The sequence below is a fragment of the Rana temporaria genome, chromosome 1 (assembly GCF_905171775.1).
Source record: "Rana temporaria chromosome 1, aRanTem1.1, whole genome shotgun sequence".
NCBI classification, from domain to species: Eukaryota; Metazoa; Chordata; class Amphibia; order Anura; family Ranidae; genus Rana; species Rana temporaria.
In genome coordinates, this window is record NC_053489.1 from 611187638 (window position 1) to 611206308 (window position 18671).

Sequence of the window (18671 nt, forward strand, 5' to 3'; positions counted from 1 at the left end):
CGCCGGAACTCTTGGTGACTTTTCCCCAAGGCGGGAGCCGCGCCCAGCGCCGGGCTGTTGGCCGTCCCCATGCATTTCCGCCCAAGGACTAAGCCCGGGCGGTCAAACTGACTTCCCCGCCGCCTTCACACGACGTAGCTCGGTCTACTTCACCAAGACCGTCGTGTGAAAACAAGATGGCAGACGTGTGGGGGGAAGGCGCAGGGCGCAGCCTCGTTCTGGGTCTGACGTGACTAATAGGCGCGTGCGGGAGAAGCCCCTCCCCTCATCTCCACAGCTGCCTTCCTACCCCACCCCCACCAACTGACTCTGCTATCCCCGCTGCGGATGCACGGAGCTGCACGTAATCCATAGCCCTAGAACTGCGAGAGCTCCTTCCGCCGCCCGGGACTATTTTTCCTTCCGCCTAGCTGGTAACAGGATGTAAAGCCGATAACAAAGCGTCTCTGAATTAAGTATTGGCCGCCCGCTAGTAGCCGTACTCGGTTTATGGAGCTACAATAACACATTCCTAATCGGACTATTTTCGCTGAGCGACGTGCCCACGTCTATTACATAGGCGGCGGAGGGATACGTTTTTTTTTTTTTCAGTGGGAGCCGTCACTGGATTCCCCCAGCGCTATAGGGAATCGCTTTATAACTTGGGAGGGAGGTGGAGCGTCGCTTGGGTAGCTTAGCAACTCGAGCTTGATCGACGTTACCGTTTTCCCAATCGGAGACGGCAGCTGTCTGCCCAGTCACGCCTTCCACCCCGTATTGGCCAATGGCAAGTTAGGAGGCGCGGTTTGCAGAGTACGCGTGCAGCATTGTACCGCCTCCTCCTTCTCCTTCTAGCATAGTAGTAGTATCCTGCTGTACGGAGCTGAGTGAGGAAGGATACCGGGCAGGCTAAGTACAATAGACGGTGACGGGGGAGAGAGAGAGAGCCTATTCCTTGGGAAGGTGACAACCGCTGGATGAGAAAGTGGCTATAAACGGTGAGTACCGCCATAGGAGCGCACTCTTCTGTAGTCACCAGTCTGCACCATCGTCTGCTTTATGTACTGGAGGACTGCGGGCTGTGCCCTGCAATGCTTGTCACCTTTCCAGACTCCATTACATCTTACAAAGCCTCGGAGGGGCACCTGACAACAATGTATCCATATGTAAATATTGCCACATTGTACCCCCACCAATGAAAGTTTAGTGTATGGGTCTGGGAAGATATGGGGTCACACAGCAGAAAATAACATGGGTGGTCATGTACGCGGATTTGTAGACCCCCCCCCCCTATGTTGGTCACCACCTTGGCATTGCCCACCATTGATGAGTTACATCGGTGTCCTCAGCCTGGTTGGATAAGTTGGACCTGATTTCTGATTGGATGTGTTGGAGCGCATCGCATCCTAGTTGGTTACGTTGGACCTTGTTGTGGTTGGACCCTGACCTGGTTGGATATGTTAGACTAGAACTTATCCTGGTTAGATACGTTGGATCTCATCCCGATTGGTGGGCATCATTGCGGTTGGATCTCATCCCGATTGGTGGGCATCATTGCGGTTGGATCTCATCCCGATTGGGAGCCCCTGATTGATGGACCTCCATTGCGGTTGGATCTCATCCTGATTGGGAGACCATCATTGGTGGACCTCATTGCGGTTGGATCTCATCCGGTTTGCGAGCCCATCATTGGTGGACCTCATTGCGGTTGGATCTCATCCTGATTGGGAGCCCATCATTGGTGGACCTCATTGCGGTTGGATCTCATCCGGTTTGCGAGCCCATCATTGGTGGACCTCATTGCGGTTAGATATCATCCTGGTTGGGAGACCACCGATGGTGGACCTCATTGGACTTGCGTCCCGTTTGGATCTTATCCTGGTTGGACAGATTGCAGAGACCCCATCCTGGTTGTATATATCAGATTGATCATATCTTCCTTTTTATGAAGTGACATGGGTTGCATTTTTTTGGGTGACCCCCCCCCCCCCCAAATCTTCCTGCCCTTGTTACACTGCATGTAAATATTTAGTCATTGCTCCCTCGTCACCCGCTGAACCCTGTCTCGGTAGGATATGTTGGATCCCATCTTGGTTTGGATGTGTCATATTGATCACGTCTGCCTTTTCTGAAAGGAATCGGGGTTGTTTTTTTGAGGTGACAAGTCTAGGTGACCCCCCCCCCCCCTATCTTCCTGGACATGTGTCACATCTGGATGTAAATATTTAGCCACCTGCTTCCTGTTCTCGTGCTCTCATTGGTATGCAATGAAGGGGCGGGGACTGCTGCATGTATGACCGTGGCCATAAACTTGACGTTGTAAAGTGGCAGACACTACATAGTGTGGTTTTGTTAAGGAAGGACCCTGACCTGGTTGGATGTCTCATTGAGTACATCCTGCCTTTTATGAATCTGTAAGAATCTGGGTTTGAGTTTTTGGGTGACAAGTCCAGGTGACCCCCCACCACCCACCCCCACCTGCTGAACCCGGTCTTGGTAGGATATGTTAGATCCCATCCTGGTGCAAAGTGTCAAATTGATCACATCTGCCATTTCTGAATCTAAGGAACTAGGGTTGTGTTTTTGGGGTGACAAGGTCAAGTTGTCTCCCTCACCCACACACCTTCCTGGCCCATGTGTCACCACCTGTAAAATATTTAGCTGTCTGCTCCCTGATCAAGTGCTGTCATTGGTATGCAATGAAGGGGCGGGACGTGTCCCTGGTCATAGACTTGACATTGGTGTCTAATGTAGAGTGGCAGACACCTTCATAGTGTCTTTTGTTAAGGGAGGGGACCCCCCGGTTGGATGTGTCATATTGATTACATCCTGTCTATTAATCGGCAAAGAACTGTTTTTTTTTTTTTTTGTTTTTTTTTTGGGGTGACATGCCCAGATGACCCCCATTTTCCTGGCCATGTCCTAAATGTAAATATTTGGCCACCTTCTCCCTGGTCACGTGCAGGACCCAGTCCATATTGGATATGTTAGATCCCACCCTGGTGTGAATCTGTAAAGGAACTGGGTTTGAACTTTTGGGGTGACAAGTCCAGACCCCCCTCCCCCATCTTCCTGGCCATGTGTTGCCACCTGCTCCCTAGTCACGTGCTGAACCCTGTCTCGATAGGATATGTTAGATCCCATACTTTAATGAATATGTCAGATCACATCTGTCTTTTATGAATCTAAAAGGAACTGGGGTGACAATTGTAGGTCACCCCTTATTTTCCTGGCCATGTGTCGCCTCTGGATGTAAATATTTAGCCACATGCTCCCTGGTCACGTGCTGTCATTGGTATGCAATGAAGGGGCGGGACTTGTGCTGCTGCATGTGTAAACCTAGCCGTAAACTAGACGTTGGTGTTAAAGGTAGAGTGGCTCCACACAGACACTCAATCATTTTTGTTTTTAATAAAGAAAAGTGCTTTTTTATGTAATTGTTCTGAGTTTGGGTAAGGTCATCCTCCTAATGTGTTTCTTTCTGTTTGATCTTTAGAAACCTCCATGATGGTGCTCGTGCACCAAGAGAGTATGAATGTCCTGGTGGGACAGAAGTTTGTCTGTGTGTTGGGGGACGATCCAACGCTTGAGGTCGATGATGTAGCAGACTGGCCATGGAAGAGCGGCATCATTCGGGCTGCCTCCCATAAAGACGTGAGCTGTGACGAGTTGAAGGTAATTGGGTGCTTGTGAAGTCTACGTTATTGTTCTCATCATATGGAAATGTTTGGCGGCTGCTTGATGGAGACTGTGTGTAGTCATTTGTTGTATGTAAATCTCAACAATAAATGTCTTTTTATTTGCTGTCTCTTACCATTGACAAGTATTTTGTGATTATCTGTTAAGTGCAAAAAAAAAGCCTGTTGATCATGTCAGAAATTCAAAGCTGTCCTGTTACTCCGCCTGTGTTGTCTCAAAGAGCCCTCCTAGTTCTTATCATAGACTACAGAATGATTTAACCTTTTATGTTAGCGATTGGAGTGTGGTAGCAATAGAGTAGTTTATCGTTAGACATCGGGCATGGCTGACACCATTCAGTCCGCGAAAATGGTTTGTCAGCCCACATCGTTGGCATAGTGCATTTCTGGCAGATCAATGGGTTTTCCTGAACATGTCGTGTAACTAAAGAGTTAAAACACAGAGAAAGCGTCCATGCGGAGAAGTACAGCATGTGTTGTTTTTTTTCTCATTTTACCTTGACATATATTTCCAATACTGCATGTCATGTTGTGGTATTTGTTGAAATACTGTAGACCTTTTTTTTTTTTTCTTTTATCAGGTTTTCATTGTCACATATTTCTAGTGGTAGGGGTGGGTGCTTTAGTGTAACCCTTTATAGCGTATTACTAGTTGGAAGTAATTAGTGTTGGGTTGTACAATAAGTTATTGTGTTATATTTCCAGTTGCCCAATCTATGCTTCTTTCTTGGTAGTCAAAGCATCCTCTAGGCCTGCCTTTTTCAACCACGATGCCTTCAGGTTTCTACAAGGGGGTGCCTTGGCAAAATTCCATTCCCACCCCCCCCCCCCCCCCCCCCAGAAACTCTATACACGCCAGTGGGTGGATGAAGCCCAATTTTTATTTGCTGTATTTATCGGCGTATACCACGCACTTTTTCCCTGAAAATAGGGGGAACATCACGGGTGCGCGCTATATGCCGATAGCATACCTCGGAGGGGAAGGAGAAGGACGAGCGCCCGCCGGAAATCACCGAGCCGTCATCTCCTCTCGGCTCTCACTCAACCGTCACACACGCACAGTCCCGCCTCCGCCACCAGTGTTCCGTCTGTCACAGGAGATGGTCCGATGGTGGAGGCGGGACTGTGCGTGTGTGACGTGACAGCCGAGTGGAGATGACGGCTCTGTGATTTCCGGCGGGCGCTCGTTCCCCCCCGAGGTATGCCATAGGTACGCTCTACAGTCTCGGCCCGCGCTGCCCGCGTTTAAGGGTTTCCTCACCCTTCTACTCACCAGACTGCTGAACAATTAGGTATAGAAGCCCCAAGCAGCGCTTCAGTCCCGGTCAGCGCTGCCTGCGTCTGAGAGTTCCAGCTCCCTCCCTTCCACCATCGAGTGCTGACAGCTAGAAGCCCTAAGGTACTGGGTATCTCCTTGAACATAAGAGCTGCTCTCTGAGTTGCTTGCTGCACATTGCTGCTCATCTTATTTTTAATTTTAACTCCATTTACTATTTGGACTAAAAAAAATAGTTTTCCCAGAATATTCCCTCTTAAAATTGGGGTGCGCGTTATACGCCGATAAATACGGTTTTTAGTCAAAGGTATTGTGCACCATTACAATCTTCTAGCCACCAGGGTACTAACAATCAACAACGTCATTGGTTGATAAGGGGACATTGGGGACCTACACAGCATCCTTGTTTGACCTCCCCTGCCCCCCTCCAACACGGGGTGGGGGGGGGGGTCACATTAGTGAGGGAGAAGAGAAACCTTGGGATATTAGTAACAGTGTGAAAAGTTTTATATTTGCTTTGGAAGAATAAATCGCCTCTAACTTTGGGTGTCCTGTGAATGTGGCTGTTATGTAAAATCAATAGTTTTTCATTTATACAATGGGGTGCCTTGAGATTTGTGCAGAGTTTTAATGGGTGCCTTGACTGAAAGAGTGTTGAGGAACACTGGTCTTCTAGGCTTTGTAGGGATTCATGATCCTAGAGCAGTTTTACACCTGGGGTAACCTTGAAATATTTTTTTTCTCAGGGACCTCCTGCTAAAATTATTAGATCTATGGTAATTAGCGTGATCAGTAGGTTGTAGAGACTTTTACATTTAAAGAAGGTGGGGGGGGTTTACTTTATTAGTCGAGAACCCGTCCAGGTCCAGCAATTGTCAGCTGGCCCTCTCTGGACAAGACATGTAGACAACTAGCGTGTTTTGGGGGGAGGAGAGAGTTTGATTTAGAACTTTATTAGTGTCAGGAATGACAGCTTGGCCCATGTGTTCTTTGGTTGTAGTTGGGATAAATCAACCTTTTCAACACAGAGGGACCCTTGAAATGACTTTCTGGTCTCAGGGAACCCCTGCTAAAAATGTACTATCTCTACAACTCATGATACATAGTGTGGTGGTCAGTGGGAAGAATGTTGCTTACACTTGTGGTTATTGAGAAGAATTATCCCCTTACAAATGGGTTCCCAATGACAACTTTGATCTTCTTGAGCAATTTCTGCCCCTCAGATAACCAAGGAACCCTTGGCAACCTCTGGAGGAACCCTAGTTGAGAAACCCTGCTCTAAATTATTGTAACCCCCTTTCAGGTTTTTATTTTTGGTTGCATCCCTGCTTGGGAGATTTTCACTCACTAATTAACCCAAATGTCACCATTGATACACAAACGACAGTCTTTTACTGTCTTTGTTTGCTAAAGAACAAAACTTTATTGTGGTCAGTCTTTGTTTGGAATGTTTCTCATTGCTTCCGGTCCCAAGATAAAAAGTGAGGGAAAATCTTCTGAGCTTGGGCAGAGAGCTGTAAGAACTGACCGATCAATCTTCGGTTTGAGCTACTGTTGGGTGCCTATCGAGGGAAGACTTGCTGTGTGGAAGCCACATTGCCGGAGCTATTAAGCTTACGTGGGCTCAGTTTACATTGCCATGATTGGGATCCAACGTGAGACCCCCTAAACCACGTGGCATCCCATGTTGGTCAATTAGCACTACTGAAGTCGCTTTTACTTTGGAAAAGATTCCTGTACTACTTCAAGGCAACTTATATCTGACTTGTGCCTCAAAGTAGTGCTCAAATCGCCAGGAAGTCTCTTGGGGAAGTCGCGCGTCTTTCAGGTTGTGGCAGTGTGTGAACCAAGCCTAAATGTTTAACTTTTTTATCTGGCTACGCTTGCAAGCCTAAAAGTTCCCATCGCCTCTGAGTATGTTCTAGAGATGATCAAACTTTGGTGACACTGTCCAAAACAAAAAAAGCTTAGGTAGACATGAGTCAACCTTCTTGGTAGCCTGTATTTTTGAATTTGGTTGGCTATTGAGTTTGCTGTCTAAAAGAGATGCGTGCCTCTGCATTTTTATGCAGTTGGATTTTGTTCTGTAGTTTCCTTTAAACGGGAGGGTGATTTGTTTTTTTTTATCTGTTATGGATTTTTCTGGAAAATCCTGGGAGTGAAGGAACCAAATGTTAGAGAAACAGCAGGGTCATAACCAAAATAAGTTACCGTCCATGGAAGCACCTGGCTTTGAGGTGCTTAGACCAAGGGTAGGGAAATTTTGCGCTCCAGCTGTGGTGAACCTACAAGTCCCATGAGACAATGTAGGACTGACTGGCATGACTTTTTAGAGGCATGATGGGATTTGTAGTTTTACCACAGCTGGAGTGCTGAGGTTGATTAACCCATGCTTTTAGTGTGTGCCGACTTTCAGCTTGGACTGACTTACTTTTAGACAAAGTATTCAGAGCAGGAACATGCATACAATAATACTAAATATGCAAGCTAACACTTGGGTAATTCAAATAAAAAACCTCATAAGTACATGAAAATTGGAAGCAGTGCAATAAAATTAACTAAAATTTAACTGTCCGTGTGTGATCATCCAAGATCACCATTCGTTGGTATATTGCTCCAAATATCCAGGAATGTCACTACATGCACATATGGAATGTCCAAGAAAAGCAGTGTCCCACAAGTGAAACCGGCAAATGCAAACAATGAAGCAGTGATCCAGGTCCCTCCACCACAGACAATCTCACCTCATTGATTTGACCTGAAACAGGTCACTATGCCAAAAGATCCATTGGGATGATAATGATGATAGATCAGTTAAACTTCCACAGCACGTGTTTGGATTAAAAGAGAGGAAGGGGACAATCTAGTGCTCTCAGTATAAACTTTGTTTATCAATAAAATATATAAAGATTACGCACAAGGAAAGCACTCATGAACAAGTTCCGATTATGCAAACATATCTGAATGATGGCCGCAGGTGATGTCGGACAAGGCTCCCCCCCCCCCCCCCCCGTACACGTTGCGTCCTGTAGGCGGGGACTTCTTCAGCTTGGGGACGGAAGCTTTTACTTTTAGACTTGAAGCAAAACTTGACTTTGTAAGTATAGTGCCATTTTGTAGTTGCCAGCCAAACCTGTCACCTTGCACTCGGTTGGGTACTGTTCCTATCCAATAAGTAAATGAATGGAGCCTGGGACACTGATCAGCAAGCATGGCTGTTCATATTTTGGGGCAAATCTGTTGATAAGCATTGTCTTTTTCTAGAGAGTCACTATTTGCGTAGGCATTAGGGAGGGTGGCACAGGCATTGTCGTAGGTCCTTTCTATGTTTTGATATGCAAGACTGTTGTGTTGTAAATCTGAATGACTTAATTTAAATGGCTTGGCCATGTGATAAAACTCTTGTGTATTTTACATTGTTTCTGGTAAAGTGTAAACTAGTCTGTTTGCCGGGAAGTATTGTAGACACGTGTGTAGATGTCCTCCTGGTTGAACATCTGAGCATGCTGGTTCTTTAGAATGCCTCTTTTTATTAACGTATGACCATGAGATTATCATTCATTATTTACTGTTGACAACTTTTTGAAAACTTTATAGCTTACCATTAGTAGCATGAGTTTGTATGGAAGCCAGTCAGTGGTATAAAAAAGAGAAATGGAAGCCAGTCAAACTTCCAGTATGTTTTTGGAATTTTGACGGAAACCAGAGCAGCTGAAAAGTAATCTCTCGTGTGAGGGCGCATATAACCTCCGGGCACATGGGGTGCTGTTGTGAATATTAGCCAGTAACGGAACATCGAGGTCACCGTGCTTATCTTGAATGCACTGTATTTTTAACCCGTTTATCGCAAATTTTTATGGCAATCTTACATTTCTGGATACCTCCAATGAAGTGCTTAATTATGACACAGCTAGTTGCCCACGTTTAACATTCAAAGGTCCTGTTATATGTCCCATTTATTTTTTCTGTTGCCTTCCAAACTTTAGTATCTTTCACTGCCTAAAATAAAGCAACCGTGTTTAGAATTGCCCTTGACCTTGAGACCCGTTCAAATTCTTACTTTCATTTCCAAACCTGAACTGGAAGAATGTTGAAGAGACGCTCTTGTAGGTCCATTCTCCCCCCTTAAAAAACAGTATTGGGTTAATGGCCTTTTTCATTGTATAAGTAATCAGTATGGTGTGCTGATCCTAATGAGCTGTTCTTTCTGTGCCCAACCCTGTATGAATGCTTCTGCATATGCCAGCTGCCATTGGCATTGTTTGGAAATGCCACTTAGAGTCATGTCTTTGCTGCTTCCGTGAGCCAAGTAGTTACATGGTTAATTGGAGCACAAAGAAACATGTCCGTTGTGTCCGATCTCAAACGGTCCAGTAGAGGAAGAATACTCCAATTTTTAGACAGGACATGTACAAGTGCTTGATATTTTTGCAGATTTTTTGTTTAGAAAATTGCTGTCAGTTGTCTCTTGTAGTTTCCATAAGTCCCGCTCACACTGGTGGGTTAATGACCTGGCCAGAAGTGAATGAATGCTTGGTGCTGTACACTGTGTGCTAAAGCTGCAAGTCAAACTAGATGGAGACAAGCAGCTTGCCACTGAGTAAAGGAGGCATTAAGAGATCATTCTACAAACCTGCAGCTGACAACTGGAGGCAGCCATCTTGTGGGCTGGGTCACCACTGACAGTATGAACCTGATAGGCTACACTGGAAGCTTGGTTCTGCCCACAATATGGCTGCCTCTACAATCTGATTTAGTTTCAGAATCTGACATCAAAAACTATGTCTGTATACTGTGTGTTTCGGTTGTGTCATTGATTTATGCTGTGTACAATGAGGACATTAGGAGAATATACAACATTGTAGCATATAGAAATGTCTGAAAGAGTAGATGAGGGTTGGAGAAATACCATTAGCTTTTTTTATTAAAATCATGCTTAATGTTATGATCATGGGTGGTTTTGGGCTTAGAGACCACTTTTAACGGGGGGTTCGTGGTTGTCTATTTTTGTATGGGGAACATGAATGTTTGGAGCCGTCAAAGAACATGGGTCATGTTATCCCTGCATCAGGACAGGTCCAAAAGAATCCAAAAATAGGACCGGCTATTGGTCTTTACGCAAAGTCAATGTGGAGTCCAAATGCGTTTCCACAACTATTGGTTTTGGAGGACTGTTCTAGAAGACATGGATGCATATTTGTGCTGGATTGCAAATGTGACTTGCTTAAAGAATATTGGTATTTATAGACTAAGTGCAATATGGAAGTCGTGAATACTATTTTTTTTATTTTATTGTTTTTGGACATTGTGACTGCCTGATGGTGAACTTGTTGTGTTTTTTTGCCATCTGGGGCTCCTTGTATGGCAGTGTCGGGGTTGTGTCCCCCAGGAGAGGTGTGTGTGTGTGTGTGTGTGTGTGTGTGTGTGTGTGTGTGTGTGTGTGTACGTGCGTGCAGAACTTTGTTTTTCCACGTAGTATTTTCTCGATCTGTTACCAGGCAGAGTTGAGCAAAATAGTGCTGATCTCTCTGGGAGCTAGTGTGATTGGTATAGTAAGCAGAATATGGAGATTTAGAACAGTACATTATGCTATAAAATGTTCTTCACATTGTAAAGTTAACTATGTGGTTTGTCTACAGTTTAGTGATTAACGACACGTCCTTTGTTGCACGCCTGCTTGGCTAATTTTTTATTTTTTTGTGTGTGTAAGAAGCCATGTGACCCAGCCCAAGTGGTGAGAGACGGAGCCATTGTTTTCTAGTGAATGTCCTTTGCAATGGTGCTGCTGCTGCTGCTTTGCTTCTCTTCCCCCATCCCCCAGCTGCTGTGGGTTTGCAAGTTCCTCTGTGTGTACGTGCCGTCTGCCTTACAGAGGAGGGGGTTGTTATCGTGTGTAAACTTGGGACAAGCAGATTCTTCAGCATACAGTTGGGGAGGGGAGCGCCAGGCTAGCTTGTTGCTCTCGTGAGTCATGGTGTTATGTGAGGGGTGTAGCCCTGCCAAACATGACATTATCGTGCGCAAAGTCGATGAGCAAGCCTTTTTTATTACATTGTATATGCAGTTATATGAATTGAGTATTATGGATTAATGAGCAGGAAATGAAGAAAACATGAAGTGCTTTGAAATATTGCTAATGACCTTGTGTATTTGTGTGCGGTTTTTATTTGTGTTCAGCTGAAGGATTACCTCCTGGGGTTTAAAAAAAAAAACACACGGAAAGGCAAAATAATATTTGGGATGTAAAGTATACCTTGCATTGGGTCTGCCTGCTTCAGCACATGTGGCCATTGAGAATTTTGGTATTGGATTGAAAGCAAGAAGATCGGCAATGGTGGCCACAGTGATTTACTCTGTGAAATTGGTTTGCATTGTTACTAAACCCACAACCGTAATATCGGTCTGTATATGCAGTAAAACATGCTCCTTGTACTCGCTGTGAAACCTAAGGGGTTACATTTTTCAAATTGTGTAAAAAGAAAAAACGCTGTTTGATTTCATCCTCTCTCTTTCCGTTGTCCCTAATCATCTCCTGGTAAGATAAAGGCTTTGGAGTCACTGTGCACATGTTCAGTATGGTGTGTATTGCTAGAGTTGTGTCCCCCACCCCCCTCTTGGGGAAAGTGCATGTGATCAGCACTGTCCAAACAGAGGGTCAGGGGTCCTGCAGCCTCAGGACTGTCAGAGCAGAATGAAAACTCATAGAAGCTTTAACCAGACACTGATAGAAGTCACAAGACTGCTATATATTGCCGATGAGAAAAGGTATTTAGCAGTTTATATTTAATAAACCAATTGCATTTCCATGTTCTGTGGAAGACCAGATATAGTGAATGCAGGGTCCTGGGTTTAGTAACGCTTTAAGCATGTTGGCCTGGAGAGTGCCTTTTACCTGCTTTTTTTTATTCTGTTTTGTATGTGGCATTGGCCATTTGTATCAGTCTCCGCTTTTTGCAGCATCCAGTTTGGGGTCCCTGATGTTGGCCATGAAATCAGTTTGGGTCATTGGTTTAACCAGTGTTTTACTCTGAGAGAAAACCAAAGCACCACAAGTGGACCTCCTTTTTAACATGGGCCAGAACGTTTCAATCCTTTCTGTGTTTTTTCTGAGCTCGAGGCCACAGTGTTGGGTCAGGACTGCAATTGTTATACTTTGATCCAGATAGCTATTGCTCCTTAAAAATTACAGTTGGCACCAAAATTGAGGTTTCCTCTAGTTGTTGAGCTGGTACCTGGCATGGACAGGGTTGCTCTTGAATTCCATAATAATTTGACCACCCCATATAAGTTTAATTTGCAATGCAAACAAATGGCTTGCCGGATGCACAATCAGAGTCTCAAAGCTGCCATGACATTAAATCCATGCGTTGCTTTCTATCTGATTTTAAGATACTTGCAATGTCTTGGTTGGAATATCAGAACGGCATGCATTTATTTCCCTGACGTCTGTCGGCTGTTTACTCTTGCTGACTCCTCCCACCAGCCAGTAAATTTCAGCCTTTCAGTTTCAGGTCTGCTCTTATAGGCTAACAGGCAAATCAGGAAATGATGCAAGCTCTTTCATAAGAAAAGTCTGAATGAATGACTGTAACTTTGTAGAATTAGACCTCATGCATATGGGCCATGCATGCTTGCAGTCAATTTGCTCCTGCAGTTTTGCAATTTATAAGCTATTCTAATCTGTTGCTCCATTGTTGCCTTATCATTGGAAAGGCATGGAAGTGCAAGCTTCTGTTATTGGGTCAGCCATCTCCAAATTGGACCCTTTTTACAATTACATTTTTTTTGCCTGACTTGACTGCCTCCCTTTCCCTCTTGCAGGAATGAGTAGAGAGGAGACGGGAGGGTGCTTGCATTGCAAATTGCATACTATAAAAGGAATTTGCTGGGGTTTTGTGCAGGCTGTTGGGGGAGTAGAGGATGTGTGAGAGCGGATTAGTCTGGCAGCTGTGCACTTCAATAGATTTAAATATTGCACAGAGATGTTGCTCTTAAAATATACATTTTGGCTTGTTAGTTTAGGTGTTTATTTTGCATCTCTACGTGTCGTTACAGATGACAAAATTCTATGAGAAATGACTTGCTATATGTTGCCTTTTTGCTGGATGGTGGTCGAAGCTATAGCCCAGCCTTTCTCAACACTTTAAACGAAGAGGAACCCTGGAAACTTCATGTCTTAGGGAACCTCTAATAATAATTACAGTATATAGAGCTGACTGGGCGTTTGATGGTCTGTGGGACGACGCGTGCATGCCGTGTCAGTGGAAAAGTCCATCCTTTTGAAGATGGCTAAATCTTTTAAATCAATTGGTCGGGATCCCCTAGCCATCTCTGGAGGAATCATGGGGTTGGCAACCCTAGCTAGTTGGCAAGCTAGGGTTGCCCCCTCATCCCTTTCAACCCAAACACGTATGAATTACACAGGTTCTGTGGTTGATTATGGTGGTAATTTAAGCTCTGTGCTATTTCTGCATTAAATTGTCCTCAGAACCTGTGTAATTCATATGTGTTTGAAATTAACCTCTTGACCACCGCCCCATGTCAAAAAGACGTCCTCCTTTTTAAAGTTGAATATCTCGATAACGGCAGCAGCTGCTGCCACAACCGAGATATTCATCTTTGCAGGGGGCGGTGGTGTACACGATAACGGCGGTCTCCGCGGCGGATTCGCCGCGAGATCGCCGTTATCGGTGGCGGGAGAGGGGCCCCTCCCGCCGCTCTCCCGCGCTCTCCGCCGCTTACCGGAGCCGTCGGTAGCGGCGGAGGGGATCCGATGTGTCCGGCAGCTGAGCGGGGACGGGACTGAAGGAGAAATCTCCTTCACCCGTCCTCATAGCTCTGCTGGGCGGAAGTGACGTCAAAACGTCAGTCCCGCCCAGCCTCTTAAAGAAACATTTTTTTTTTTGTCATTTGAAAAAATGACTTTTTTTTTTTTATTTTTTTTTTTGCATTTAAGTCTAATTATGAGATCTGAGGTCTTTTTGACCCCAGATCTCATATTTAAGAGGACCTGTCATGCTTTTTTCTATTACAAGGGATGTTTACATTCCTTGTAATAGGAATAAAAGTGATCAATTTTTTTTATTTTATTTTTTTCAGTGTAAAAAATTATAAAACTAAATAAAAATAAATAAGAAAACCAAAAAAAAATTTTTTAAAGCGCCCCGTCCCGACGAGCTCGCGCGCAGAAGTAAACGCATACGCGAGTAGCGCCCGCATATGAAAACGGTATTCAAACCACACAAGTGAGGTATCGCCGCGATCGTTAGAGCGAGAGCAATAATTCTAGCCCTAGACCTACTCTGCAACTCAAAAAATGCAACCTGTAGAATTTTTTAAACGTCGCCTATCGAGATTTTTAAGGGTAAAAGTTTGACGCCATGCCACGAGCGGGCGCAATTTTTAAGCGTGACATGTTGGGTATCATTTTACTCGGCGTAACATTATCTTTCACAATATATAAAAAAATTGGGCAAAATGTATTGTTGTCTTATTTTTTAATTCAAAAAAGTGATTTTTATCCAAAAAAAGTGCGCTTGTAAGACCGCTGCGCAAATACGGTGTGACAAAAAGTATTGCAATGACTGCCATTTTATTCCCTAGGATGTCTGCTAAAAAAAAGTATATAATGTTTGGGGGTTCTGATAAATTTTCTAGCAAAAAAATTGTGATTTTCACATGAAGGAGAGAAGTGCCAGAATTTACCTGGTGGGCAAGTGGTTAAAGGGATGAGGTGGCAATCCTAGCTGTAGTGTGTGTGTGTGTGTGTGTGTGTGTGTGTGTGTGTGTGTGTGTGTGTGTGTGTGTGTTGTTTTTCGTCTTCATCACTTAACATTTCAAAGCAAACCAGTTCAAGCCGTTTGAGAGCAGGAAGTGTGATTAGTGAATTAACTGTGGAGGTGAATATGTAGTCACAAGTCAGTGGTTTGGCGAACAAATCATTGATGGGGAGGAAGGAATCCGGTTCCAGCAGGTTTCCTCATACTGGGTTAGATATAGCTTGGAATAGAACTGGATATGAGCATGGGACATGTCTTAAATACTACACTTCACATAAAAAAAATATAATAATCTATCAGTGGAAATTATACTATGGACACAAATCTACCTTGGCTCCGTTCACATTTGGTGTGGCAAGAACAAGCATTCCCATGTGTGGTGTGTTTTATTTACGATAATTTTTTTTTCCCCCAGTGTGATTTTCATGTTTGTTGCGTCGTAGGGAAGCCCATTCATTTCAGTGGGCTTCCCTATGGCACGTGAGCTGCCCTATGGCACATTTGTCACCCAAAAGCTCCTGCTTTAGGCATGTTTTCCTTTTTATTGTGTTGTGCGATAATCCCTGCAAATATGCCCCATGTTTGGGGTGCCATTAAGAATTCTGGCACCAGAGTGTGCGTTTTACCACAATTTTGGACTCGCAGGCAGCATTACGGTGATTCCAAATTGCCAAGTGTGAACCAGGTTTCCATAAAACTCTAGGGTTCCTGCAGAGGTTGCTAGGAGTTCCTTGAGCAACTTCTGCTTCTTGTAGGTTCCCACTGACACACACCATTGATCCTTTTTATCTATCTGTGAGGGGTAATTCAGTGCCCGCAATTGTAAGGAGCATGCCCCCCCCCACTGACCATTACACCAACGGAATCATGAGTTGTAGCTATATACTGTAGTCCTTTTTTAGCAGGGGCTCCCTGAGACCGGAATTTTTTTATTTTTTTTTAGAACGGTTCCTCTGTGTTGAATAGAGAGAATTTCCACCTCTCCATTTAACTAATGCTGATCTGAATGTATGAACTGAGGATGGCTGGGCAGCAACCTGCACAAGAAAAAGCAGTTTTCTCCATTGCCCTTGGCTTCCTAGGGAATGGCAGATGAAGACTATTTGCTTGGAGATGCTTTAAAGGAAACCCCAATGGCATTTTCCTAAAATGTTTGGCTCCCAGATTGGTCTGTGGTAATACTCATTACATGGGCTGAGTGGGTATAACTGTGTCCTGTCTTAAAGGGATCTGTGATTAAAGGGGTGTCGCAAAGCATGATGTAGGAAATGGTTAAATTTATTTTTTGTAACTTAATTGTTTTTGCAGTTGAATGGTTAATGCCTGTGCATGGATTTCATTGCGTTTAAGCTGGATGTACTCTAGTAGAATTGTGACATTTCTTTCATGAGAAGTTGTTTTTCTGCTAATCTTTGAAGACTGGAAATGCAAAATTTGGTTGGGGGATGGGAGAAAACTCAGTTCTTCCCTCCTAGTTTTGGGACTAAAAATGTGGCTTTCAAACTGTTTTAGCGTTTTATAAACTGTTAACCCTTTATGGTCACCATGCCCCACTAACCATTCTGATACCGCCGCTTTATGTCCGTGTTTAATGTGCATTTGTAGGCTTTTGCTTGTCCCGGATTCAGGTGATCTAGGGAAGGCTTTGAATAGTGAGAAATGTTCAGTTTGATAACATTGCAGGAAGCTTTTCAGCTTTAACCCTAATGTGTCCCTGTAGACTTTGATTTTGTGGTTAGATCTTCTTATCCCAATAAAATGGAAGCAATGCCACCAGTGATTACCCAGCAAAAACGAAACCCTTTTCTAGTGATTACTCATCCCGTCCCCCTGCTGGTTAGACAATTTCATGTAAACAAACAGCCACATGGTGATCAACCCCTCCCATCACTGGAAGTGGGTGTGGAGATAAATCCCGCCCTCCCTGGGGAGGTCACTTCATCTCTGACACATCCATGTGCCGTGTATTGCCAAGATTTCCATTCACTATTTTTAAATGCAATAATTGCAGTTTACAGGGGATCCTATTCTCTCCAGCTGTACTGCTGGGAGAACCGTATACATTTCAAACATAGCAGTCCTATTACACAATCATATCCTGCTATGTAGATGTGAGAATGCAATTTCATTTGATGCTGGAAGTTACAGGAGCATCATGATGCATCCCCCCCCCCATCTGATTTTTTTTTTTTTTTTTTTTTTTTTATCATATTGACTTATGTTCTTTTTTGGATTGGTTTTAAATCTGCATTGATGACTACTTTTTGTAAAATGTTAATCTAGACTTTTCTTTCTAGATGTCTACACAGAATGGTGCATCAAAATTAAAAATTCTGGTGCCCAAAACTGATTAAAAAAAAAAAAGAGGGGGGGGGGGTCTCTATCTAAATTAGTTTTTAACATTTTTCATTCTGAATTTTAATGACTATTTGTCAGCAGTTATCGACATCTTTTGAAACTGTTAAAAATACTGCTTGCTGCCTCACTGTGCCGGTGCCTAGACTGATGTTTAACATGGGAGTCGATGGAAGGGGTGCCCAGTTTGAGAAATCAATGCTCCCCAGCCGTAGGTCCCCCAGACAACAAACTTTGCACACTTATAGAGAAGAAATGGGGCTACATTTGTGCCTAGTTCCGGGTCCAGGGGACCTACGACCGGCCGGTACCGGGTTCCCAAAGTCACCAGAGAAATGACGACAGTTTAACATGGGAGTCTATGGAAGGGGTGCCGGCTTGGAAAAATCGGTGCTCCCCGGCTGTAGGTCCCCCAGGCAACAAACTTTTGCCCACTACGGCCGGCTGGTACCGGGTCCCCAAATTCCGGAGATCAGGCGCAAAAAGGTGACTGGAGTATAACCCGGGGGGGGGGGGGGGGGCATTTTCAGCACAAACAAAAAGGGCTGAAAAACTTGGCTTATACTCGAGTATATCCTAAAGGAAATTGCATAATGTATGGCCAGCTTTTGGCATCCCTTACTGGCCACTGTTGTCTTCTCCTTTGGGCTAACGCTGGGTGCCAGGTTTTTGGACTCTAGATTGGTCAGCGGGAGGTGCATGCACATGGGAGCCAGTGATTCAGCACAGCCAGGAATGTATGCCGAAGTGCACATCTCGGTGTTCATTCATTGGAAAGATGCAAGCGGGCAAGTCTGTATTATACACGCTAGGTCCCTTCTGTATATCTCTTCTGCAATGAGGTATTGCTATCTATTTATTTTATTTATATATATCTATCTCCTTTTTATTTTTTTGTAGATTTAGTTCCTGACACCTTTAACTACCTTTTGTGAGGATTTTATTTTGCATCTGCTTTGATTTTTTGTCTTTTTAAAATAAAAAGGGAATGACAGTTGCAGCTCTTCAATTGTGTGTGTTTTTTTTTCTCTACGCACACGTGGACATTTATGCCGTTCAAACGGAAATTTATGAACGTTAAAAATAGTTTGGCATGGCAAGAAGCAGCTGTTGCTAGGCGTGGTGTGCTGAGGAGTGTTGAAGGTTTGTGTAGACGGACCGGCTTTGTTTATGAACCCTGCATTTTACAGTTGAGTGCAGGGCTGCGTAAAAAAGTGTGCGTCTGAATGCCAAGCACAGCTCCAGAATGGTCCACTTTTTGCAAAAATTAATAGGAACCTTTTAAGAATAACAGATGGTAGCTCATACTCTTAATTTGAGTAGTTAACCCTACAAGATTTTTTTTTGAGCCTCCTTTTGTGTGTTGCTCTGCAGAGGACGTTGGTTGCTCAGAACATTTTTTTTTTTTAGTCCTGCTGACTAAAACTGGCATGGAATTGAATCTAGATGGAAGTAGTCGGCAGGCTTTGAGACATACATTAGTCATTTATCTGGCTGTGGTTCAGTTGTGTGTCTGTGGGTGGAGCTACGGTCGGTGTTGTGCAGCGTCATACTGACGGAAGTCGTGCACGTGTCTGCCACTAA

General features: G+C 44.2%; 1 protein-coding gene across 1 annotated transcript in view; it reads left to right on the forward strand.

Moving 5' to 3' along the window:
• The first annotated feature begins 612 nt into the window (after positions 1-612).
• KDM3A (lysine demethylase 3A) overlaps positions 613-18671 on the forward strand; it is a 44855-nt gene continuing 26796 nt past the window's right edge. Inside the window, exons 1-2 of the mRNA XM_040335233.1 lie at positions 613-977; positions 3476-3654. Of these exons, the coding sequence (XP_040191167.1) occupies positions 3484-3654 (171 nt within the window). The 5' untranslated portion in view covers positions 613-977; positions 3476-3483. The remainder of the gene's footprint in view (positions 978-3475; positions 3655-18671) is intronic.